Here is a 27,375-nt window from a genome sequence, read left to right on the forward strand (position 1 = left end):
ATGCATTTACTGAGTATTTTGCATTTATTGAGTACTTTGTATTTATACAGGAAGTTACTATGTTCGATGGAAGTTACTATGCTTTCTAACTAGAAAGCCCGCCAATTTTGAATACTGTTCATCCCCGTTTCCGGCACTTCCGGTGCTTCTACCCCCAATCAGCTGATCGAAAGCCGCCACTCCAGGGATGAAGTCCCCAAAAGAAGTTGAAGCTCGCAGGAATGGCAGTTAGTGCTCTTAGCCGGCGAAGTGTGGTTGTCATCGCGGGTGGTTTCCGTGCTCCAGACTTCCGGCAAAAATCTGCCGTCGGAATTACGTTCTTAAAAGTGAAATGATGGCCACAAGCGGCGACTTCGGCGTTCTTGTGTTTTTAATCAACGCCAGCAGTGCCACAAGATTAAAGTGAGCTCAGTCTCGGATTGAATTGAAGCCATTAAACCGTGAATGGCGCCCAAGTGTTTTCGCGTTTCCGCCCGCGCTTTTTGCCATTTGTTGCGGTGCCTCGAAGGACGTGTGTGTTTGTGTGTGTGTGCCGCTATTCTCGTCCTGCCAAAATGAAACTCGTATAGGCCCGAGAATGATTTAGTGCCCGATCGCAATCCGCGAAAGCCGCAATTATGTTTTAATTGGCGCTAAATGGTTTACTCACACGCGCACGCACGAAAGGATTAGCAGCAGGAGTCGAAAGTTCGTCGCAAAGGTGGGTTGTTTGTGGGTGCTCCTGCAGGATTGGATTTAACCCTGTTGATTTTGGGAAACTGGAAATGTATTGAACAAATTGGGAGCGGAACAAATAAGCAGTCAATCGGAATAGCGAATTTATGGGACAACTATTCGAATGAAAATCACTGTATGATTCAAATAATCATTTTTAAAGTTTTAATATTCGCCTTATTCCTATATATTGGAATTGTATTATTTTGATTTTTAGTTTAGAATGTTGATTTTAGCAAACATATTAATAAACAATAATAAACAAGGACACGGTCAACTTGCATTGTTAGAATTTGCGACATTTGAAGAGCAACCTGATGATGACAGAGGATTGTGTTTACACAAAGTGGGTATACCAAACGGCAAATAAAAATCAAGGACACGGACTTAATTAATAAAATGCTTCATGGCGAAAGCGTTGCAGGAAATATGTGGCCCGTGATTTTTCCACAATTTCCCAAATAAAGAGAGAAAGGTGGCCCGTTCGTGGCAAATATTTATTTAATTCCGCAGAGCACCTGCCCGTGTGGACTCTTCGCGCTTTGTTCATCCGATGCGGAAGCCTTAGTGCCTATAAAAATATTTACGAGTGAATATTACAGCCTCTGAACTGGGCCCTTTGACCCGGGGACTATCCAAACATACGTACATATGTGTGTCTGAGCTCCCCGGGCAGCCTGTTTTATTTATGTGGCGGGCGTCAGAAAATTTGCCATCGCATGAATCATCTGCCACGTCGGAAAAGCCTCCACCGCGGAGCCATCCTCCGTGGACTCCCCACCGTATGTAATTCGAGCCAGCCCACGTGCATTTGGGGGAGTGGGGCATCCTGATGCGTTTGGCATAATAATGAAATAATAATGTCGACTTTTGTTCGGCTGGAGGTGTCTCAATGTCTCCGGCAATAAATTAATGAGATCCGCACATAAAAACATAAAGAGCACCCTGCAGGTTGAGCCTGCCTCAGTTTTGATTATGTGACACGCAGCTTCCTCATGTGGCAAGTACTACTTGCCTACCAGTTCACTTCAAGGGAGTGAGCCATGGGGTGTTCCCACTCATTTTTTGGGGGGCGTCACATTCCTTAAAACATTGCCAGCTGTTGCCGCTGCTCAGCCAAAACTAAATTACCATAAATATGGCCAAGTGCTTGTCCCGAAACACGGCATGATGAGCCAAAGGATCTGCTGATAAAATGCTAATCATGGCGACAATGTTCGCTGACTTGCCAGGACAACCCAAAAGTATCCATCCAAGTTCGGAAACATTTTTTATGCTTTCTTTCGCTAGTTGTGGTTGTTGGTCTTGATGAAAAAAAACAGCTTAAAAAACTTTTGCACTTTCGGTTAAAAAAAAAGATTTGCGATTTTTGATTTTCTTCGGGCAGCACTAGTTTTTTGTTCAGCAAGAAAATATTCAAATAATTATTGATGATATTTATCTCAGAAGGTATAGTAATTTCAACGAAATAAAAGTTGGAGATAGTTTTAAACATACAATAGACAAATAAACATTTATAAATATATTATCCCTTATTTGCAATTTTTACTTCAATTCCAAAATTTAAACCTGAAAAGTATTAATAAATATATTAAATAATAATATTACTGTTTTAAATGTCATTTTGATACATTAGTTTTTGTAGATGGTAATTACTGAATAAAATTTAAATTTGGAATTAAATCAAAGTACAAAGTGCAGTGTACGGTGAGTTCGTTGTAACCGAAGAAGCTCCAGCTTTATTTCCTCTCCTTTTCTTACGCCCTTTTGTGCAACATTTTTGATTAGCTTCAAGTTCAGGAAGGGAAAAGGACGGAAAGGTCGTGGCCATCGAATGGGGAGGGTAGGTGTTTTAATTTTCGTTTAAACTTGGTCGGGAAAACACCTCGGGGCATCTGCGTGGGTCGAGTGTCTCTTTGTGGCTTTGACAGGCATTGTTTTTTGGGTGGCTCTGCCTTGGAGAGAAGCATCATTATCATCATATATCCTTGTTAATGTTAATTTGTCCGGAGGGTTGATTTTTTGGCTACGGACCCACGCCCATAAATCATTATAATGCATTTTGTTTGGGACAAGTTGTAGCGGTCAAGTGCTGTGGTCACTTCAATAATGTATTAATCATCCTCATTTTGTGAATTAAATGGACGGTAATGATGGATAAGTGTAATTTATAAGTTAAGTGCAACGAAAAACATATTAATGAATTTCGAATTATTGTTCTTAATTTATATATTAGATTATAAGTTACTTGTTGGTCTTTTTTAAAGCATAAAATCTAGAAAATTCAAAATATAACCATTGAAAAATCAATACAAATTTCACACAGTACATATTTCAAGATAAATGCGCGTAATAAAATATTTATTTATAAAACACGGCGAATTTATTTGATTTGGTAAAAAGAGGACCACAGCCAGAAACAGCAATAAAATGCATGCATTTTCACGTATCAAACATTTTTCACTTTTATTTTGGGGATTGTGTGTGCTCAATTATTCATTAAACTCGATGACTGTGCAGCCAAAATGGGCGGAGTGTTAGGGATTACGAGCTGGGGGGATCGCTCCCCGGACCAACGCGCCAATTACAAGTGCAAATAGAAATCTGCTGTCGGCCACAATACCAGCGTTATTGGGCTTCCTGTATTATCCTGCATTATCCTGTATATTCCACTTCGATAATACAGTCGTTGCACCCTTCGACACAAATCACATTAATTTTGTTCGTGCTCATTACGGACGAGCTGCTCGGCTTGGCTGGTGCCGGACCAGGACGCACTTTCCACTCTCCACATTCCACTTTCACCCTGCCATTCTGCCATCCTGACATCCTGCCACTTTTCGTGGAAAGGGGGCCAACCCCCTTTGGTGCAGCCGGGAATCCACCCCTCTAATATCATTTTGCAATTTGCACTTGGCAAATAAAGGAGTGAATGCTGTGGCAGATAGAAACGATTCTCTCCTTTGTTCTAGCCCCCGGGCCAAATGCTTCCCAGCCAGTCAGGCAGCCAGCCATCTCGCAGCTGGCCAGGATAACACATCCCAAAGCGTTTACATTTCAATGGACAAAAGCTTCGGATCGGGCTCCCCGAGAAAAACGCATGCCACACATTGTTAAATAAATTATCGCCTATGCCATGAAGAGGCATCGATGAAATTGAACCCACTGAATCCGCACCTTGGATACCCTTTTAGTATATAACAATACTTTTATTCAAACTATAATGTTCTATTGAATGTTCTACTTATGTATTAATTCATAAGTCATATTATGACTTCATGGGTAACCATAACTCCCTTTTATTTCCAGATAATGCTTCTCCTCTTTCAAATCTTGTTATTTGTAGGGTACAGCAAAGTCGTTACTACCCGCCTTAAACTTGACACCCACAGCATGATTCGAGACTGGTCCGATTTGGGTCCTTACTCTTCAGATCCCGCCTCCTGGGATGCCAGCGAGTGGATGGGTGGATGGTAGTGGTGGTGCAGCCAAGGCTGTGGGTGCGCGTGGCTGCTTGTGGCTTGATTGACATGACCCCGCTCACGAGGGGATCCCCAACTGCCAGCGCCCCACCCACAGAGTCACTCACTCGAACACATCCTCGATATGTTTTGTGACAAACAGCTGATTGCGTGTTCATCCTGTCTGATGTCCTGCATGTTCGTCTCGGGCATGATTTATGTTCTCAATTGAATTTCTTGACTTTTTCTTGCCGAGGTCGCTGGGGAGCTGGGGGCTCACACGTGGCCGGTGGAGCTGGCCAAAAGAAACGCAGCACAAATTAGCTCATTTTCCGGTACACTTGCCTCACGTGCTCGTTAGCATCCAGTCAAAGGAGCCGCAGGTCATTGACCCCTCACCCCACCAGCGTCACCCAGATCTTCGCAGTTTTCCGACTTGGTCACGGGTGGGAGCCACTGGGCAGCAGATGTTTGCATTTTGCACTACTCAAGTTCTTTGTGCCCCTAACAGTACACTTAGAAAAATGTAAAAATAAATAATAATTAATATAAATATTTGAATGGTTGTAAAACTAGTAATATGCTTTCAACCTAGTTAATCCCTATACATTCCTTCTTAAATGTAAATATTATATTGCATTTTATATTATATAATTGTGGCTTAGTTTTTCAAAGTGTAGATTCTGGGCACAAGTCTGGAAAAGAGTGAGTCACGTACTCCTGCCAGCTGATTGCCTCAAATTGTTTTCGCCCATTTTTTCGAACACATTTGACAGGCGTTTAACTGTGACAGGATGGGTGGGAGTGGGTGTATGTCATAGGACGGAATGGGGAAAATTCTTTCGTTTTCATTTAATGCCGACCTAATACGAGTCAAAGTTGGCTGACGCAATATCGCCGAAAGACCTTTAAGGACACCCCTCCGCTTCTCTCCGCTGAGCAAGAGTTTGGCTACTTTTGCCATATTTTTTGGGTTGCCTAGCAGTTTATCTGCTTGTTGACAGCTGCCCAAAGGGAATTAGTTATCAAAAGACGCATAAATCCATTTTCATTTTACAGAATACTCTGCTTAGCCATGGCTTCTGCATCCTGCCACTTACTGTATACCTAAATAAAATATGAGTAGAATTGAAATTCGAGCAACATGGCTAGACGATATTTGCCTTGGCAAGCCCTTAAAGGCAGGACCAACTTTAAATTACATTTATGTGTGATACGCAGAGTAAATTCCCTTGTAAAAACATCATACTTTCAAAAATTTAAGAAAGGACGACTCAATTTTAAGCCCACTGAAACCATCGTCTGATCTTTAAAAAGCTAATTTCTATACTTTCTTTCCGTTTAACATAATTTTCTGCTTGGCTGGAAAATGGAAAACATTCCTGACCTTTTTCTCATTAGCACTTTGAGTGACATAAATATTTAGGCCACCAGAGAGCCAAACGAAAAGTGCGTTCATCCGTTGCTCAGGCGACTTTTATGGTCTGCTTGTTAATGCAAATAGCATGCCAAGTGTAATAAAATTATTTCCGTTACTGTTTAGCTTTAGCTTTGGTTATTAGCCCCATCCCGCAGATTTTCCCAGCCCACCAGCCCATTTTCATTGGCACGCGATGGGAAAGCGCTCTTGATTTAACTGCCTCGAGATAAGTTTCTTTGGGTTTCTTTGGCTTTCTTGGCTGTTTTGATTTTCGACTCGAGCCAAAAACAGGATAAACATAAATTGTGGCAATCCGTGGCATTGGCAGCTGCCCAGGACACAGGCCAAAAGGCAGGACACGTGTTGGGACTCCACCAGCACCACTGGTGGCGTGTAAGGCTATGCCACGGGTCGCCGACTCCCCGGGATCCCAGTACCCTGCCCCGCTACCTGTGGCTACCCCTGGTCGTCCCCCAAGCTCCTGCATCGAGTGTGTTTGCATTTTAAAATCCACCCTCGAACAACATTTTGCCAACTTCAATTCCAACCGCTGTCATTTGAAGCGAGTGCTCCTCCTCTCGGGTTTCCCCAGGACTAAAAGTGGACAATGGGTCATTTTAATTTAAACTATACATATTTATAAAGTAAACTATAAACTTAATTTTTATGGGTTCTTCAGTTGAATTAGTAAAACGAAAAATAAATAAGTAGAAACAGATTGTTTAAAACAATAACTTTAAATGAAGTGAAGGTAAAGGTACAATATCTTTTAATTTTGGCCATTCAAAGTGATCAAGTAATGTGCAGATTGGGCCCACTGTTTTAAAGACTGATACCATGGCCCTCATGGGAATTGACAGCGTTTGTGTTTCTGTAACCCCGTTTGGCCTCCATTTTGCGCGCATTTTGATTCGGATTTTCCCACTGCACATTCCCATAGAAAGGACTCGTCGTTTGAAGGAGCGGCGAGATATGCCCACTTGTCCACCTGCCGATGGACAGCAGCCAAACTTGGATGCGGATGGCCACTCTCCGAATTTTGTACTCTTTGCGACTATTTTTTTTCCGTTGGCAGAGCCTCTATAATTTTGTTGGCCCGGCAGATTGTTGCTTTTCCTTCCCATTTGCTCTTTTCCTCCCTCGAAAAAATTCAATCAAAGCACTACAAGCGTAAACAAGTGGGGTAACATTGGGCTCGCATCCTTGCATCCTTGTTCGCCAGCACTTCAATTTCGAGTGTTTTCTTTTCTGTTTGAATTTCAGCTCGTTTTGGCCTTTTTCGAATTTTCAGCCCCAAAATGCGAGTTTGGGGCCTTTGTGCTTTTATGGTTATGCTTGCCCTATTATTGGTGCTATGTACACCTGTTTCAATACCCTTTCGAATTTTTAGGACCTTTAGCTAGTCAAAGATGCAAATTTTAGCTTACTTTCAAGTATTAAATTGTTTCCACTCAATTCTTTTCCATTGGAAATGACTTCTTAATGAATCTACATAGGTATGGCTTCTAATTTAGCTTGAAAGAGCATCACACATTCGTTGACAAGGACTCTTGAACTGCCTTGCTCTTGAATTAAAAATCGCAGATGGCCCTTTTCGGTCTTTGGCAAGTTTAAATGCCGCGCTGGCAACTTTGCTCCTTGGCTCCACCCCAAGTCTCCCAGAATCCCCAACCTTCAGCTGCCTCAAATTTCCGAGTAGCAGCTTGATACACCTAACAGCCGTGCTAAGTCCTTGCAGGATTAGGCTAAACGCCCTCGCATTTTATGCCAAGTACGCTATTTCAGCGCCTTTCTGAGGCCTAAAAGTACACAAAGCTGCAATTACTTGCCAACACGAAAATTCTGGGGATGTGTGCGATGATTCGAGGAAGCGGAAAACTCGTGTTATCTTTTGATTTTCCCTTATCAGAAACTTTCCGCCTTATATCTTTAATCATCGGAGAACTGCTTTTATCCAAAAAATTATAAAAATATGTTTTTTACCCATGTTTCACAAGGCTTAAATAATATAACTGAAAATACTTTAAACAGAACTTATTTACAAAGTATTTTCTGGTTAACTTGATTTTTTTCCTAGGGTATCTGGAGCTTCCGAATTGCTTGCGTTTTATATTTTGTTTTTATTGCTGATTGTTTCACTTCTTTCAGGGATAACCATCAATTTTTATTGTTGTTACGGCCGCATTTCACATTGACTTGTTTGTCGGTTTGTATTTTTGGTTTTGTCTGGCTGCCTTCTCAATTATTGATTTTTGTTCGAATTTTCGAAGGCGAACAATTTCAGTTGAGTTTCTTTTTTTTGTATTTTGCCGTACTTGCGGCAATAACTGCGGCTGACAAATGATCTGAACTTTGCCAGAAAGTATTTTGAAATCTAATTAAACCGCAAAGCAAACAGCTAACTTCATTAGGTTCTTTAATTTTTGTTGCTATCCTTGCCCGTTTGTCAAATTTGCCGTCTGCAGAAGGACGAAGTTAGTGTCCCCGAACAACGGTAAAGGATAATGGATGGGGCTGCGCGAATTGTCATAGCTGCGGGGACATTTTGTAATTAACATCGGCGTGTGCTTTTCCTCAACCTGTTGGGCTTTCCCCAGTTACAACTGTTGCCTGTTCCCAGTCCTCTATTTAGTTTTCCAGGCCAACACAGTTGTGTTTTTCGAAGTAATTGTGACTGGGATGTGAAGTTGGTAACTTCTTGAAGTACCAAATGTGGCCAAAAAGATAATGAAAATGTTGTGCTGTCTCTAAATTTGAGTGGGCTTAAGGGTGACAAATGGCAACTTTGCTAGTTTTTCCCATTCATCCCTTTGCTATATTTTATTTTACAAACAATTAGGAGCTTAAATATTTTGAACACTTCCAAATGTGGTAATCCGATTAGCCAAAATAATGCACAAAAGTTGATTATAATTATATTTCCTGTCAACGAAATGGAGTTTTTAATAGGCCCTAATAGGATTAGCCTAAAATGGGTTGGTTAAAAAGGCTAGCAATCGCTTTTTGTACATGTTTTTAAAGTAGGATGTACATATGTACATATTTAGTTGAGAATTAGAATAAATTATATCATGTATAACTTAAAACGCAGTATTTGGCATATTAAGTTATTTGTTACTAATTAACGTGATATCAGGGTAATTACTTTTTTCAAAGTAAAGATAGGGCACAGTGTAATTAGAATGAATTTACTTTGATCTTATTCCACTGGCTTTCAACTTCAATTTCCAAATGGCTGTGCCTTGCCAGCCGCAGTGTCTTAATTGAAACTATGTGGCACAGTAGAGTATAGTGTAGTATGTAGTACGTACTCCTTCAGAAGTTGGAGCCTCTCTGGGGCCTCCTTTGCCACGCCGTGGGGCACATTCAACCCGTTCAACTTGTCCTGCCATGCTGGCACTGCCACTTTTTCACTACTTTGTCATAATTTGCAACTGCTGCACTGCAAAATGCTCCTCCTCCGGCTTCCCGCACAAGTTGTTCTTATTAACTGCTCAGCCATTTGGCGTTCGGCTCTAGGTTCTCCAGCTCGGGCTCTCTAGAAGAGTTAATAGACCGTGATGGGGCGGGCTCCTGGAAACAGGACACAACTGCTTGACTATGCAACTGCATATGCCTACCGTCGGGTGCCATGTCCTGGGCTGTTGTCCTTTGACTGTGTCGCTGCATAATTTATGACTGCTTACTGGCTGCCTGGCACTCAAGCTGTTTTTTGTTAGCCAACACAGCACAGGACACGGGACAGGACCTCGCTCTCTCTCTCAGCCACGAGTCCTGAATCAGTTGTAAATCGATTGATGTATGGCCAAGTTATTTGCACCGAACCGATGCGACGGCTTTAAGCGCCCTGGGCCGCATTGGGGGAATTTCGTCGACTAACTCAATTATTGAACAATTTAATTTGGCCTGCACTGCTTGACTTTGAGGGTCCGACTTCCTGTTGCTCCTGGCCATCCGGGTGTTCCTCGATTAGCATGTTCTCAACACATTTGCGTACAGCCCACAAATATTCACACTCCCACAAACACTATACATTTCTAATCCATAAGCAGCTAATAAATTTTGGTCATGCATCATGCGGAGAGATTTTGGGCGGGGCCACAACTCCACATCCTGGCCCCATGGACCCCCACTGGAGGGCAAACATGGATGTTGTTCTGAGCGTAATTAGTGAAATGGCTGGACCCACCAAACCACTCCGCACTCTGCGATTAAAGTTGTCGCGTTCACGGGTCCAGCCAGCAAAGTGCATCATTAATTTTAAAGCACTGCCGAGGGAGTCGTGATATATTGTTAACGGCGCCTGGAACTTGTTACACACTTTGTTAAATATAAATATATATGTTATTAATGACTTTTTGCTTCTTGAAAATTAAGTTTATCTTTTTTAAAGGAAGTTATTTTCTAACTCTGTTTAATGTGAGATTAAAGTGGTACTCAAATAAAGATAATTCAGTTAGTAAGCTTAGCTATCTTATTTATGCATTTTTGTCTAACCCGATCCCAAATTTTATACCCCTACTTATAATGAATTTGTGGCAACCTCACGCGGCAGTCAACAAGTTTTCTTCAAGCCAACTTTTATGGGGTTATAGAAATCGAAAGCATAACATTCACTTTACGACCAAGTGTATCTGAGCTGATTTCGACGTAAATTTTGGCCTGTCTACGCATAAAACTTAATGGGCATTACGAAATTACAGCTGTTGCTCGCCCCTCGCTCCTTCACCATGGATATTACTTTGTTTATCGACCTTATTTTGTATGTCAACATTTATGACATTTATGACGGCCACAAAAGTCAATTAGCCCTGTAGCTACGACGCTGGCCTTTCAAGGCAACTGCTTCACCAGGATACTGCCTAATTATTGGTTAGTTTTTTGAAGCGTCTTAGCCATGATGAAGAATGCTTAAGCAGTTGAAGTATCTAACCAGGGAAGGTTGAGCAGCTCAGCGAAAAGTTTGCTTTTGGCAATCCCTGGATATATGCTTATGCACATATATTGTGAGTACAGTGTGCATATAGTAAAAGATACATTTTGTAAGATTTAAATACGTTTGCTCGCTGCAAAGGACAAGAAATTATATATACTCAATATATTGTGCTCTTTATACAAACATTATTATATAACAAAAGTTAGTAAACGTTGAGCCTAAGATTGGTAAGGAATAGGAATAGAGCCATTGCTAACTAGTTATCTTTTAACTCAACCTATGATGAAAGATTACAGCATTTTCAGCTATTGATTAAACTTAAGACGAAGCTTGGCATCGCTTAGCCCTGTAACCGCTCCTAATTGCTTGGATACAGCTGTATTCGAACTTCGAATGTCTTTGCCAAGTACATATTTGTGTGTGCGTGCCTACTATTTGTTTCTGCCAGTGCCTTTGGGCCATTGCTCGATTCTTTGTGCGTTCTCGGCTTATAAATTTAGTCAAAGCACGTAGCGTAAACTTGGCAATAAATCCGTAAGCCCAGCCGTCCTTGGACCACCCCGAGTATGCGTTCGCATGTATCCCTGACTTACACGCATCCCGCTGTGGAACACGTGGCGTATTAACAATATCGACATGAGTAAACAAATGCCCAAGGGGGATCGGGAGGGGGTGGGGAGCATGAAGAAGTCTGCAGATTGCTCGAAGTAATTTACACTTTTCCAACTTCAACTTACCAACTTTGCCCACTCTCTCGTTTTACAGAAGAGCAAACGACGGGAAAAGAGGCAAAAGTGGAACGACAACGAAAATTAACACAAATGCCTCATAAACTGGCATATCTTGATTGGGAACGGGAACCGGAAGTGCCACCACCCACCAGCCCAAGGACACGTGTTAAGTAGCTCTATCCATAGTCATTATCAGTGAACTGTGAGCAAACATGCCGAACCTCCATCACGTCGACTACAATCGAAAGTATTCCGCCACGGAAACGATTCAGGTAAGCTTTTGCTCCATGAGGTCCTCCCTCCCATTTCCTTGCCATTTAAGTCGAAGGCGAATCGCCTGCTGGCTGGCATTAAAAAATACAACTCAAGTGCGATAATTAAAAATGAAACGAACAATTTACGACCCAAAGGAGTTTGGCACGCGACCAGGTTTGTGGGCGTTCCCCGGGCTCTATCTTATCCTGGTGATTTTTCACACCCAGGATAGCGGGGATCTGGGGGCCAGGACGTCGTCCGAATGGAGACCTTACGTTTGACTTGCTCCTCGACTGGATTGATGTGCTCCGTCGCTTTGCTGTGTGTTTTTCGAGTGGAGTTCAGCAAATTAATTGAAGAGTTTTTCGTGTTTTTTGGACACTGCCTGCCTGGGAGCAACCCCCAAGACACGCCTACTGTCCCGCTAATTGCTGTCATAAATTTTGAACTCAACTCGCTGGGAAACATTCCTTGGGCAAATTGTTATACTCTGTCGCCGGGGAGAACGGGATAAAGGGGGTAGTTGCGCTATTACCAAAGGGTTGCTCAAGGAATTCGGGTAGATTGAGCAATTAGCGAAGAAATAGCTTAATGGAAAGCGTTCTTCGGGGAATCAAGAAGCGACTGGTCTCTGAAATAAAATATATCATTGCGATATTTACTTTTATTTAAATACCATTTGAAGCATAATTTGAATTTAATAAATTCTCATTGATGCAGTATTAAGTAGATTTTTCTTTTGTATCTTAGTATTTTCGGATGCAATTAGTTCAAATAATATTTATAACTAACTTTGTCGATCCTAATCCTAATTTAAGATTTAAATTAACCATTTGTGCTAGGTTCTATAATGTTTTTAACATATGACCACAATCAGCTCTTTTATTATAACACAATCTATCTTTCTATCTTAATTTTAGGGTCTTTAAATATTTCTACATATTTTAAAGAGTATCTTTTATTCGGCCAAATAGAGCAGTGTTACTTTTCAACTCCCATTTGTTTTGGTTTGCATGTTGTCTCAGCTTCGGCTCTTCCCGCGACCACTTTCCCCGAATTTTGCCGCACTTTCTCCGCCCCGTCACCCTGGAGTAAAATCGCTAAAAACAACGTCGGGAAAGTCTGCACTGGCTGCTGTTGCTTTTTATTCCTCAGTTGGGTTTGTTTTGTTTTCCCTCGCGGAGAAGGCGGCTCTTCCGGATTCCTTTGGAGCCGGGTAAAAACGAGATGGACATAAACCGGGGCGGATGAAGGGCGGTCCTCGTCTCTGAAACTTGATTAAGTAGTTTCCGCGTGCTTTTATTTGCACAATAAAAACATAACTTTTTTGTTTCGCTGGAGCTGCTCCTCTAGTATTAAAGTCGGATGAAAAAGAGCGCTAGAGCAAAATGTGTGAAGTGGACTTTTCCCCGGCAATTGCATCCCTCTTTTCATTCGGGACGTGTTTCCTGGCTGCTACTATTTAAGCCGCTATTTTTATGGCTTTTGCGCTGGAATGATAACGTTATGGCTCCATTGTGACAAGTCGCGAACGTGGCTTAGTTAAAATGTCTCGTCATGTGGGATCACACGGATGGATGGGTCCTTTCCCTTCCATGAGAAAGTCAGAACTAGTGGGATTCAGATAGTTCAGAAACGAGAGATATTACATAGGTATCCAGCTACATTGCACAAAAATTGTATCATTTCTACTTTTATTTTAATTTTCCCTAGAATAAGATTAAGATCTTCAAAGACATATATTATTAAATATTTAAAGTGTGTATTTATTAATCACATTTTAAGTAAGAAAAGCATTTCTATTGTTGTGAATGGTTACTATGCTCTTTAAAGACTTTAACACGACTTTAGTGTATTGGTCTCGCTCCCAATTGTCATTCCTTTCCGCCCAAATACCATTAACTGTTTTCTGGTTTTGGCTAATGGTCGGGTATCTGAACATTCTGCGATACGAACGGAAATAGCGACCATATGCCGCTCTATATACCCGCAGACGCCGCGGCCCATTAAAAATGATTACAGAAATGCCTCAGCACAACCTCCCACGAAGGAAATTTCACTTTTCGCCGCATATGCTGCCCGCTTGGAAGTTTCCTTTTTTGCCACTTTTTTTTGGCAAAACAAACAACATAAATATGGATTTCTCATTAAAATGCCAAAGTTATGCCGGCACGTAGATGGAAATGCTGCGAGTCCTTCGAGAGCGGCGCCTGCGCCTGCTACATGTTTTGCTCTCCCCAATCCCAATGTCAATGTCGGCGTTCTCTTAGCCACATTTGCTGTGCTCTCTTATGGGCCAGGTCACGTGCTGGCATTGAAGGAATTTCACTGCCGGCAGGAGCGGATCGTCGAGGAGCGCAGCCGGAAGGGAGGGTGGCCACGGCTCTTAACACTCAGCCAGGACGCCAGGACAATGTGACGCATTTGTCATGAAACGGATTTCCGGTATTGTCGTCGCTGTCTCTGCCACCCCGAGGGGGGTGAATAGGTGGTACCCATCCTCATCCTCATCCGCACTTGGCTTTCCTAGGCAAACTTGTTCAATTTTTTATGACACAGGCGCGGAGGAGCGAGGAACGATAGAAGTCGAAGGCTAAGGAAAAAACACAAAGTTTGTCGTGCCCGGCCGCAAAAGTGGCTATTTAGCATTTTAGAGTAGGCGAACATGACCTCAAGGAACCTTGTGCCCCGTTCTTCATCCCACTCCTCGGAGTCCTTCCGACGCTAGGCTCTGAATTTTTCATTAATTGTATTTCGAATGGGTCGCTAAAATGCAGACGAAATGGAAATTTAAATGAACGAAGAGAGTTGTAGATTTAGTAGATTTAACGTTTATGTTGTAAAACATAAACAATGAGAATTTACCGCTTGAAGGCAGTATTTATTAATGATTAAGCCAAATAATATCCTTTTTTAATGGTTTTATCTAGCATTAGATTTTTATTTCGTGTTAATATACACGATACATGCGATAAACCGAAACTCACCCCTCCCAAACTCCTTTAAAAGTCAGGTAGTAACTACCATTCAAGTAGGATCTGCATGGAAAGTATGCAACATTTTATTGAGCGAGGGTTCATCCTTAGCTCGCTTATAATTCCCAATTTGTTCTGGCCTACTCTGGATGGAATAGGGACTGATTTGGGTTTGGAAGTTATCTTTGCGCAGAGGCGATATCGTAACCAATGAAGTTCTACTGAGGTGCGATTATTGCTAGTTGAAAACTTTAACCAATACCCCGCCATGGGGACGTGAAATACCGTCCACTACGGCAATTTTTGGAAGCCCGAGAGGGCCATTAAAAATACATTCGAATATTAGTTTTAAGTTAATAATGAGCATGCTCTCTTAAAACATTGCTGAGCTCATCATCTCATTAATGTGAGTTAATGAAAGGACACTAAACTCTAATCTTGATGGGTCATAATCGTTAAATGGCCATTCTTGGGATAACTAACTACAGGCTTAAAGAGGCTATGAGATTCCCACAGAAATGGCAAATCATCGTGTAAAACTATTTTGCTCAACCATTAATTTAAGCCATTCGGAATCACACACACACTCATCCCTTGAAAAGGGTTCATGGGCATTAGACGAATTAAACTTAATGTTAACTCCCATTTAGCCTACTCTCTAGCTAAATTACAATAACCATCATCCTGTGCATGCAAATGGACTGGGATGTGTGTGAATGCGGGAAAATTCCCGAAATGTTCCTGACCGAAAATTACTGTCGCAATTTATGTTTATGCGACTGGAAACTTTTCCTTCGGCTGGATTTTTGTGTTTTTATAGTTCAAGTTCGACAGGAGGAGAGAATCAGATAAACGGAAGCCTTTAACTTCTATGTAAATTTACAACTTTGCTAGTTTTGGCTTTCGAAAAACTTCAACCGGTCCTTTTTTGGTTGCTCTTGTGGCATAAAGCCAATCTAGACACATACATAAATACAAAAAAAGAATGACCCTCACAAAGTTCAGATTTTCCGATGCGTAACGTCGGTTTAACTCTAGAGACTAACGTCGGTGGCTTGTTTCCCTTTTATGAACTAGGCAGATGTAATTCCAAGACGACCCATGACCCCAAACATATTTCATTTTTTACGCTTAGCCTACTTTTTGTCAATGCCGAGCATGTAGCACAGATTTGGATTGCTGGCCTTTTCTTGGATCTTCTCAATTTATGCGTTATTTATGCAAAGCAATCCCGCATTGATGAAGATGCTTTCCCGGAAAACTTAAAGATAGGGATATAAAATAATTCAATTAAAATTTACGGTTGCCGAGCTGAAATGTTGAATTTTCCCCCTCCGAACTTCTTTTATTTTTATTTATTAATCATTGGCCCGGTTAAATAAATAACCAGGCCCTAAAAAAATTGAGTTTAGACTCATTAGAGTGTTCCTCTCCACGGAAATCTTTAGTAAAAGGCGAAAGATTTATTCGACAATTGAAGAGAAACCAGAGTGACTTACGCTTTAACATAGTGTAAGTCCTTACTCAATATTGATTAGAACAGCTTGGGAATTTTAAGGCAAGCAGTTCGGAGATATAAGTATAAGATTGTGTACCTTTATGGTTTTGTTACCTGAGTGATTAACAAACTTAAGGGAGTGTTTTCGAAAAATCTGTATTATGTAGGGATGCCAAATATATGAAACCTACTTTAATTTGAATAACATCTACAGTATAAATATTTCACATGGAGAATGTTTAATCATTTCAGAGTTTTGTCATGGATATTTTAAGATTGAATTTTATATTGCTGTTTTCTTATGTTCTTTATATTGGGCATTTATTTAGTGTTGACTTAAGTAACGAGTTACGCTTACAAAACAATTTCGTTGATGTTCATTGGAGAGTTGTGATACTCAGATACTCTAAACGTTTTAATGTTTAACACTTAATTGCGAAAAAAAACATCTTTGCAGTAATAAATAACACTGAGAGAGTGGATCATCCCTTAAAGTATACAGTAGTATTTGTTGTTTTGTTACAGATCTGAACATAGTAATTCCCAACTGATTTTAACTGCAGTCGCATGAAGTCCTTTGTCCTAGGAAGGAGTAGTTATCGCTTCTCGGCCTTATGGCTAAGATCAAAGTGTAGTATCTGTTCTTATCAGCTTAACATCTGATAGTTCCTCCATTGGAGGACAACAAATGTTAAACTGATTTTTGGAATCAGACGGAGTGCTAGGGGCTTGCTCCACCTCTGTCACGGGTTGGCCCGGTATTGCAGTACCGCCGGGATTTCGGCCCAACTGAATAATAAATATTTAATATTAACATTGGTGTAGAAACCTCTCTCTAGAACCTCTTTATTGGGAAACTCCATTCAAGTTAAAAACAATCTCGCCCTGCAACATGCAAATTCGAATGGTAGGATAGTTTCCTGCTGACATTGCGCAAGTGTCCTTTGCCTTGCATTCGATTCGATTCTATTCCTTGTGGGCGGAGGCAATCTGGTTTTGTCTGTCGAAAATTGTTTAGCCTTCGTCGCGTTGTCAAGTGATTTGGAAAATTGAATTGATCAATTGCTTTGCCATTTCTGTTACCTATTACTGATTGGCGGATTTATGGTGTTTGGCTGAATTGGTTGGCCCCTTATTATGCCTGTTAATCGTATAGTATAATGGTTTCGTTGAAAGGTATGTAACAGGCAGAAGAAAGCGTTTGCGACCATTTAATATATAAAATAATATAAATATATATTCTTGATCAGGATCAATATCCAAGTCGATTGGCAATATCCGTCTATCCGTATGAACGTCGAGATCTCAGGAACTATAAAAGATAGAAGGTTGATATTCAGCATACAGATTCTAGACCAATTTTGACTCGCCCACTTTTACACACACAAACCGCACAAAACTGTCACGCCCACACTTTTAAAAAATGTTTTGATATTTTTTAGTCTTGTAGGTTTCTTTTTGCCACGCCCACTCTACCACCCTATGGTTTGTCTTGCCAATTTTTATCGGTATACCAAAAACACATTTCGCGGTCGAATTTGCACTAGCTGAGAAACGGGTATCTGATTGTCGAGAAACTCGACTATAGCATTCTCTCTTGAGATTTTTTCACTTTATCTTTACTGTTCTTATTTTTGAACCTATTGAATAGCAACATTTTGATATAGACCGTAGTTTTTGAAAATTTAATTTAATACATTAGAAAGTAGGATCTTTATCCCTGAGAAATTAACATTGATTCTGCCATTAATTATCATATATTTCTAAGTCTTCAAAGTCCATGAAAATATACGTATCAGCTACTAAAAATATACTCAATGTTGGACTACTTGTAAAATTATTCCAAACATCTCTTATCAGTATGTGAATTATGCAGATGATATTTTGAATAAAATCTCTCATTCATTGCCAACTTTGAAAGCTAATTGCGATAACAATATAATGCCATTGTGCTGACGACCTAGTTAAAATATAAATCCACTTCTACTTTTCAATCCATGTTGTGTAAATCGTTTTATTGACTTAAGTTTAGTACCTATCCGTGAAGCTCATAATTTTCAAAAAGAGAGCTTCGTGCTGCTGTATATCAGTGGAAGCGATGTATTTGTCGATCGCCTCGAAGAGCTCACTTTCCCGAGCTATTGTGCTCGGAGACAACTTAGCCTTCATTTGGGTGGCACCTTCGACGAACTTATTGTGGAGTTTCTCATTCTCATTGGCGAATTCACTGCTGACGGCCAGTAAGCCCAACAGGCTCATTCCAATCACCTGGGCTTCAGGTGCCGATTGACTCAGCTTGCTGTTGAGTCCCTCGAACACCTGTTGCAGTTCGAAGATGTAGTTATATTTCTCGCCAGTGGTGCCTCGCTGGCGGAGACTCTTGCCCTTGTCGGCATAGGCCTGGAGGGTAGCCGTTCCCGGTCCACGTTGTTCAACCGGAACGCTATCCACAACTTGCTGCACGAATTTGATGGTGAGTGACATCATATTATGGATTTGAATGCCACGGATGGCCTCGGCATAGCCAAAGAAATGAGCTAGTATCTCATTTTGCGATTTTGGAGGAGCAGCACAGGCCAGGCTCTATGGAATATTCGCTGGGTTAATGCAATTAGATCCGACATTTTGAATTTTTATATTTACCACAGCCGCTATGGCAAATATAAGCACACATCTCATCTTCAGCAAGTGATTTAATTCGACTCAAATAAGTTTGGGCAGAGATAGGCTTTTTATACACATGTCGTTATCAGTGAGTCTTTTATTTTTTTTATGAATTATTGTGTTTTTAAACTGGCTCATGAGATACAGTCATGGTCAAAATTATTTTCACAAAGTGCATTTGAGTGAAATGTGAAAAGTGAAAATACTTTTGACCACCTCTGTAAAGTAAATGCGATTAGGAACTAGAAATGAATATTACCAGATGATATTGAACTTTCGCTATAAAGTCTGGAGAGGTATTCGCACGGAATAGTGCAGGAACGGCTCTGGCTACTCATTGTATCAAGATACAAATGAATTAATTAATAATGACAATTACTTTTGAAATACATTCAATACAAATGTGGATGTGTATGTTGACCGTGAAGGGAGCTGATGGTGTGTATAAGAAGGTGGCTATGTTCATTGTTAGCTTGGAAACCGAACGAGTACATCAATGCAAGGAATATGGATAGACGTGACAAAGTATTTGGCGGCACCACAGCGCTCGACCAAAGACACTAGAATATTCGAGTGTCTTGCTCGACTCATAATAGTTTGCACGAAAAATCTTACTTGGAAAGCACAACCCCGCCAACCGATTGACCAATGATTGCTCCCTACGATTACTATTTTTCCTGACGATGGCTCATGGCCTGGCAGACTTGTTCGTTTGTGATGTATTCAAAAATGGAAAAGTATAAAAAAAAAAAGCCTGAGTCGAGTTCATCAACGATTAGATACCATTTCAACCAATTCAGGCAACTATAAATTCGCCAATCAGTAATAGGAAACAGAATTGACAAAGCAATTGATCAATTCAATTTTCCAAATCACTTGACAACGCGACGAAGGCTAAACAATTTTCGACAGACAAAACCAGATTGTCTCCGCCCACAAGGAATAGAATCGAATCGAAGAAGGCAAGGGGGGCAAAGGACACTTCGCAATGTCAGCAGGAAACTATCCTACCATTCGAATTTGCATGTTGCAGGGCGAGATTGTTTTTAACTTGAATGGAGTTTCCCAATAAAGAGGTTCTAGAGAGAGGATTCTTCACTAATGTTAATATTAAATATTTATTATTCAGTTGGGCCGAAATCCCGGCGGTACTGCAATACCGGGCCAACCCGTGACAGAGGTGGAGCAAGCCCCTAGCACTCCGTCTGATTCCAAAAATCAGTTTAACATTTGTTGTCCTCCAATGGAGGAACTATCAGATGTTAAGCTGATAAGAACAGATACTACACTTTGATCTTAGCCATAAGGCCGAGAAGCGATAACTACTCCATCCTAGGACAAAGGACTTCATGCGACTGCAGTTAAAATCAGTTGGGAATTACTATATTTGCAGATCTCAGAATCGAATATCGTTATTGCATATTTCAGGGAGGGTTTTCCTCACATAGCAAAGGTCCTTGAATAATCTGGTCAGGTAACATTCAGGTATAAATGTACACATGTCAGTAAGTATGAAAAGTAAAAGGGTATTATTCCGTTATTGAATAAAACTTTCTTAACTAAAGTGTCGCTACCAAGTCTATGTTTAATATTTTATTTATTTTTTAACTATTATATTATTTTATTAGGCGTTGAAACCAAACATTCTAAACAGCATCTTAAAAACACATATAAAAACAAATCTTAAAGAACCAAACCTCTCACGAGGATTACTAGCAGGTTGTGGGAGGGCTGGACGATTAACGACGCGTCTTGCTGAATCCCAGTCTTTTATGTCGCCTTAACGGCCTAGCTGGTAGCAGTCTCTTTACAAGTATACTGCGGTGTCTTACAAGTCGATCGTTGTATCTGCTGGAATGTCTACAAATCTGTTCTTCCACAGTGTGTAGATTGAGATAACGGTGAAGTGTGGAGCTACGCACGAACCAAGGACAGTTAGTTATCTGCCGCATGGTTCGGTTCTGCATTACTTGTAGCCGGTTATAGTTGGATTTGGCAGAAATCCCTCAGATCTGCACTCCGTAGAGCCAAATTGAAGATATACAATGCACGTACACTGCTCTTTTGGCTCTTAGCGACATAGGGCTCGTTTTATTTATCAACCATCGTAGTTGCTGATTTCTTTGGCCACACCTTGTGTTTATTGTTTTTTTGTGAGGTCCAAAAGTAAAGCGCTTAACTAAAGTTATGCCGCGGTATTTCGCTTGAGATGGCTGTTCCAATGTCACACCTTCAAATTGTATTGCTGGTGTAGAAATCCTTTTAAGTGTGAGACTAGGATTCAATGTTTTTAAAGGATTGACCTTCCACCTTCTACTCCACGCTGATAAAGTTTGAAGGTATCCTTGCAACCCATTTGCAGCTTCAATGCGGAATTTGGATGTGTAAAGAACCGAAATATCATCGGCGCAAGTCGCAATGATAGCATGTTTAATATAAGCCTGACGACCGCGTTAATACGGACAAACGGATGGAGGGACATGGCCAGATTGACACGGCTAGTTATTTTGATCAAGAATATATACACTTTATAGGTTCGAAGAATATAGGTCTTTCTTTACCTTGTACATAATATTTAACGAATCTGATGTAATCAGTAATTCTAAGCGGAACGGGTATAAATACATATAGAAGTAACTACCCTTAGAAATGTGGTATCTAGGTAGCGAAGACAGATGTCGTGAAGTGAGTTTTCAATCCTACCCAAAGGACACTTAAAATTCCCAAGTCCTTCTGGCCAATACTGATCCTAGAGGCTTAATATTTGGTGGTGTAAGGTCACTCTGGTTTCTCTTCAATTGTCGAATAAATCTTTCGCCTTTTACTAAAGATTTCCGTGGAGAGAAACACTCTAATGAGTCTAAACTCAATTTTTATTGAGGCCTGATAACTTATGTTATCGGGCCAATTAAATATATATTTTACAAATTTATAGTTACATTTGATTGTACAACGTGTTACCTGTTCAGCAAAACACTTGGTGCAGTGGGGGACTATTTAGAATCCTGCGTCTATGTCTCTGGACGCACCGCCTAATTTCAAAAAGAGAATTGAGATTTCGAAGTTCATACCAAAGGCTAGATTAATTAAGAATATAAGGTCGAAAACCATTCCTTCTTTTTAACGAATCTAGTAAGCCTTTTTACCCTATGAGTAAAGGGTATAAAAATGAAATGTTTATTTCACTCCTTGACTTTTCTATTGAAGTTGTTAATAACGATTTAATTCAAAGCCTTGCAATAGTAAAATAGCGCCACCTGTCGGCAAATGGTTTTAAGTCTCCATCTATAGGCGGGGTTCTAACTAAACTCTTAAAATTTCCCCGCAAACGACAAAGAGGAAATTGGTTTGTGTCTTTGCTGGACACTTCTGCCGTATATTTCTATATTTCGATGTTTATTTTCCATTTCCAAAAAGGACGAATTCGGGTATTTGTTATATGTGCATGTAGAATGTAGGATGTCGAAAAGAAAAATGAATAAAGCGATAATAGAATAGATTACGTGTGTGTGAAGTAGTACTACCATCGTTTAGAAGTATGTAACAGAATTAAGTATATACATTCTTGATCAGTATCTTATATACTGCCTTATATTGTTTGGTAATTTTTTTTTATTATTTTTAGATAACATTTTGATTGTTTCGCATAAACAGGGGCTATGTTGATTTCACGCTTTGCAGATATCGTAAAATCGCATAGCATAAACGAAGTATATTTCTATGTTAGTTTAGTAATATCTTATTTTAGTTTTCAAAGGTATATTTTACATACATTCTTACATATATCATAAGTAACGCTTATATATCAAATGAAATTGGGATTTTGTTGAAAATTAAACAAATTTGGTGTAGTTGGAATTAAAACTAATTAAATAAATATTATGCAAGCTTTTTCTTTTTATTTTAAAATGACTCGTGGATCTGAGATTAAACGCATAGGTAAAAGCTGACTTGTGAAAAGTGTTTAAACTTTCATTTTGGCTTTTACCTTGTATTTATTATCTAGTCCCATTTTCAATTTCTTTCATCGTTTCCGGCTTTTCTCTTCGTAGCGGGGCTTTCTATCTTCGCTTTGCATAAATTTTCACTTTGTTTTTATCAAAGTCCGTCCTTAATTCTTCCTCTCGCTGTTTTTTATTTCGCCTTTTGTTTTATCCATGTGCCTGAGATTTTTCTATTGAGATAATATTTTGTTGTCGCCGTTGCCTTGTTTTTTAATCCTTTAGCCATTGACTTCGACAACGAAGGACCCTTTTTTGTTTGTGTTGTCCTGCGTCCTGGTTGACTGCATACACGCGACGCGACTCGACGGACATTTTATAGTTATTGCCCCGAAAATTCCCTAGATGGTTTCGTCCATTTTCTATGGTCTTTTGGTTTTATTTCGTTTGAATGAATGTGCAGGCCCGTGCCATGGAAATTGGGGCTCTATTGTTTTATAGTCGCGACTGGGAGTTATCAATGCATAGACCTAGACAGATGATGAACATGTTATGTGGAAATGGGCGTACTTTCAGTATGAGAAGGGTGGAAAACGAACATCATTTGAGACCGGCTTTCTTCGGTTTTACGGGCGGCATTTGCTTGTGTATGTGACTAATCAAGTTAGGCATAAAAAACAAATGAAAATTTTAAATTGTTGATTGCAACAGCTTGTGCCAAAGAGCCACAAGGGAAGAACTGAAGTAATTTACAAAACGATCCAAAATGCTGCAGTTATAAGTATTAACTCATATACTCCCATATCAATGTTCCAGGGGACTTGAAATTTGAAAACCTATTTTAGCAAACAACTGGTGGATTTTATAATATATAAAAAAGTATTTTATGCAATTAATATAAAATTCTCAAATAAGCATATAATAAGTATATTAAATACACATATTTTTTTTTACAAAATGCAATTTACAAAATATAGATGTTATCCCTTTTACCACTATCCTTTAAATTACGGAATACACTATTTCTTACTTGATGCTGACAAAACTGTGAACAACCACAAAATATGTAATATCTATCTCTAAAATGTTTACTTCGCTTATAACTTATTAAATGCCAGTATATTGGACTTAAATGCTTTTTCCAAGGCTCTTCCAGCCGAATAAATACCTTTGAACCCCTACAAAAATATCCTTCTGGTGACAATTCCCCTAGTCAGCTGTGACGTCACGTGTCAACCTGTTAGACCTGTGGCATTCAACGGTATCCGGAGCAAGGACCAAGCACAAGGACAACAATGAGAGAATTTCCCCAAGGCGAGAGAGTCCTTCAACCCTCGTCCTGAACCGGTGGTGCATTGAACCGAAGCCGGCTAGAAGGCGGATATCCTCGAAGGCTAAGGTCAAATGCAATAGGCGGAGGGGAAAAAACCGGCAGCACTTCCAGTGAGCGCGAAATGTCCTTTTGGGAAATTCGCTGTTGCTCTAAATGTTTTGGCTTTGGCGAGTCCTTCGAAGTCCTGCCAGTGCTTACTTGTCTGTGGTGGCGCGCACTTCGTTTACCACGCTCGACGCACGCGTTCGCGTTTCACATCAGTCAACCTGCGTTATTTTTTACGTCGTTTCGTGAGTTTTGGGTCCTGGCCAAAGGAACTCGGCATTCTTTAGCAACTGTGGATTATCATAAAGAAATGTCTTCCTTCCACACTCGACCGCCAACGACCAGCACAAAAAAGTGAAAATTAACAAATATATGTGCAATCGTCTAGTGATTTGTTATGCAAACGTGGCAAGAAGTTCGCGAATCGCGACACAGGCAACACTTTATGCATAGTAAATTAACCTCTGGCAACCCCGACTCGAACCCTTTTGGCGATATAAAAAGGAGCGGGAAAATCATAAATGCCAGAACACACATTCGCCAGGATAAGCGAGTCAAAATAATCATAACCGCCGCCACAGGACATTGTCTATGAATGTCGGTTTGCCGTTTTGGCACCGCCGTGGCTTCCGTTTCCTGTTTTAATGTTTACTTTATGCCCGGCGAAAAACACGTCCTTCTCCCTCTCCCTCACTATGTCTCTCTCTCTCAGCCATGTGTGTGTGTATGGATTTTAAGCTAATGTAGTGACATTTTAGGCGCCACGATATAATAGATAATAAAATGTAATGTCGTCCTTTTGGCTTTGGCCCCCGGAACGGAAATGTTTCGTTTCGGGAAAGCCTACTTTGCCATTTGGTGCGTGCTCTGGGCCGATTATTGCGCTTGTGGGCGTTATAAAAATCGCAGAAAATCTCTCGTTCGTCGGGACTTTATCAAGAAACAACAAGCCATCGTCATGCCTTAAATTAGATTGGATGATGTGCCATAATGAGGATCTCAAAGTGCGTGTGTGGGCGGCTGTGAGGAGTCAAAGGCTGAAGGGTATATTAATTTGAACGATATGGGCGCAGTTTACTGTGGAATGAATTGCGAGGAGGATTTGGGTAATCTTTATGGCCAGCTGAACCTAATGTATTCTTTTTTCTATGCATGGAATCGAAAAGGAAGGTCCTGTTTATAAAGTTTATTTAATTTGTTACTTTCGTAAGTCCTGTTTTATGTTCAATAAAATAAAAGCATTTCAGCTAAGCAAACATCCTATTAAATATTCAGCTGTTGATTAGTTCAATTGATTTAATGAGTTCAGCTTATTAGCTTTCACGCCCAAGGGGTGGCAAACTAATTATTCAGTCTGTTTGCTTTGCACTTGGAAACACACATGGCTTTTTAAAATATATGCATATGTTTTTACTGATTTTCAAGTGAAGCAAGGCAATACAATTAAAGTTCGAGCACATCCTTGCACGGAATCTCCTCCATCCGTCGGCATTTATTTCTCCATGTGTGTTTGCCTTACTTATTATGCGTCAAATGCTCCCGAAAGTGGAAGTGAGCTTGAGTGTAAGGCGTGTTTGTCTAATTTTCGGAAGGCAAAACTTCCGTGGACGTGTTGTGCAACATAAAATCTGCTTAAAGTTTATGCAAGCATTACGTTTTCACAGCATCTTAGAAAAGCGATAGCTAATTTGCAGTTCATCATTTCGATACTGTGTGCCAAAGGAGCATGTGCTTTAGATAGTCTGAAAGACTTACAATCTTAGTTTATTTATAAATTTAAACTAAATACCTTATTGTGCCAGTATGACTCGTGGCAAACAAATGTATGAATATATGAAAGCTTCTATTTGGTTGAAAAGTAAAAACATTTGATTGTCTCGCAATATTGTTCCTAAATGTTCTGAGAGCTCAGAAAATATAATTAAAGTTTCCAGATGAGAAGTTTTGTTGTTGCTTGTAACTCTGGAAGTTGAAACTGCATTAGGAGTGTGGAGCTTGCTTTCCGTCCATATGCGGACATGTCAGTTAAATTCAATTTTCCACTCGTACCAATTAAAGCCCCACAGAGCAGCACAGCCACCCACCGCCCCTCAGTCCAAGCCCCCTGACATGCGTTGTGTCCCACTGTGCCTGATATGTGCTCCTCTCACTTCCGGCGCAACCGGAAGTACTCAAGCAAGCATGTAAAGGGAAGAGGGCAAACAAATCCAAAATAAACAGAAATCATGGACACAGGCGGAAAAAAATAGACTACCAGGAAGAGGACGAAACAAAAAAAGATGCTGTTTGGGAAAAAGAAATGCTTGCGAAGCGGAAATTAAGACCCACTCCAGCGAAACGTGCCACGCCCCCGAAACAAAGCTGCCAAAAGTTCGTAAACAAACACATGTCTCGTCTGCAGGACCCCCGATCCCCAACCATCCAACCGAAAGGGCCCCACCAACACTGTGTGTAAACAATCCCAAACATATCACATTTTAATCCGATGTAGTGGAAAATTGCGCCATGCGAAACAAGCTGGAAGGAAATTGTTTCCTTCGCGTCGGCGAAATCCTTAGAATTGATTGTACGCCATTTTTTGTCCTTAGCGGATTAGTGAGGACACGTAATAAGTTGGAAATGTCTTCTCGGCTTACGTAATTAAAAACACCCGGGGCGGGAAGTTCAAATGCGAGTTTGTTGTTAGCCTTGTTAGCAGCTTTCGACCCATTTATGTTAATGGCTTTCGTGCACCTGGCCAAATCCTTACAAATGTCCCTCTTGCTGTCTGAAAATTGAATAGTCCTTCGTCGTGCGTCCTCACTCCTCCTCCGTCGTATGGTGCTAATTTATGAGCTTGAGGCGTGACCATATGGTTGCACATCCGTCTGCAGGGACACTTGCCACCAGCTCCGCCTGTTTATTTGCTCAATTTATGAAGTTGAATTATGCTTTCGGTGTGTCCACGTCGACAATGGCTCGGAAAATTGTCGGGCGGAGCTCGAAAGTTACTTTAAATTAGTGCAAATTGTATGCGGTCTAGCTTATAAATATTCAAAGGTTTTTCGATTGCTATCGCAGATGGTGGGTGGTGGCCATTTCACTAATGGAGACACCAGTCATCGCAGACACCTATCAAAAGTTGAGTATTTGAGTAGATTTGTCCACCTTGGTGCTATTTGGAAATGATTTCACTATGTTTTTGTGTTACCAACAAATGCTCCATATACCTACAATTTATTATTATTCATAAAACCAAATAATATTGACATTGCTTCAGTAATTCCTTTTAGTTAAATTCCAGTACTCAACAATTTGTTATTAAAGGACATGCCAATACTCGCCGGTAGTCCTCCTATAAATATTAATATTCTTGCAGCTTATTTCGATAGCAACTGACGCTTATGAATATGCTCTTGATAA

The 27,375-nt window shown here is 40.4% G+C and overlaps 2 protein-coding genes and 5 non-coding genes across 7 annotated transcripts in view; 4 read left to right on the plus strand and 3 right to left on the minus strand.

Moving 5' to 3' along the window:
* Positions 1 to 11,459: 11,459 nt before the first annotated feature.
* LOC6614747 (protein sickie) overlaps positions 11,460 to 27,375 on the plus strand; it is a 149,645-nt gene continuing 133,729 nt past the window's right edge. The window contains exon 1 of the mRNA XM_032714014.1: positions 11,460 to 11,534. Within this exon, the coding sequence (XP_032569905.1) occupies positions 11,475 to 11,534 (60 nt within the window). The 5' untranslated portion in view covers positions 11,460 to 11,474. The remainder of the gene's footprint in view (positions 11,535 to 27,375) is intronic.
* On the plus strand, positions 14,674 to 14,813 carry LOC6614740. The gene has a single exon (XR_048604.2). It is a non-coding gene; the product is annotated as a U4 spliceosomal RNA (small nuclear RNA).
* On the minus strand, positions 15,863 to 15,986 carry LOC6614741. Its single transcript, XR_048605.2, has one exon. It is a non-coding gene; the product is annotated as a U5 spliceosomal RNA (small nuclear RNA).
* Positions 16,589 to 16,784, plus strand: LOC6614742. Its single transcript, XR_048606.2, has one exon. It is a non-coding gene; the product is annotated as a U2 spliceosomal RNA (small nuclear RNA).
* Positions 17,978 to 18,685, minus strand: LOC6614743. The gene is made up of 2 exons (XM_032714017.1): positions 18,634 to 18,685; positions 17,978 to 18,573 (listed from the first exon to the last, which is right to left on the minus strand). Exons 1-2 carry the CDS (start codon positions 18,667 to 18,669, stop codon positions 18,019 to 18,021), a joined length of 591 nt encoding a protein of 196 aa, XP_032569908.1. The 5' UTR covers positions 18,670 to 18,685; the 3' UTR covers positions 17,978 to 18,018.
* Positions 19,779 to 19,974, minus strand: LOC6614744. Its single transcript, XR_048607.2, has one exon. It is a non-coding gene; the product is annotated as a U2 spliceosomal RNA (small nuclear RNA).
* Positions 21,433 to 21,556, plus strand: LOC6614745. Its single transcript, XR_048608.2, has one exon. It is a non-coding gene; the product is annotated as a U5 spliceosomal RNA (small nuclear RNA).

This window comes from Drosophila sechellia, chromosome 2L (genome assembly GCF_004382195.2).
Source record: "Drosophila sechellia strain sech25 chromosome 2L, ASM438219v1, whole genome shotgun sequence".
Lineage (NCBI taxonomy): Eukaryota > Metazoa > Arthropoda > Insecta > Diptera > Drosophilidae > Drosophila > Drosophila sechellia.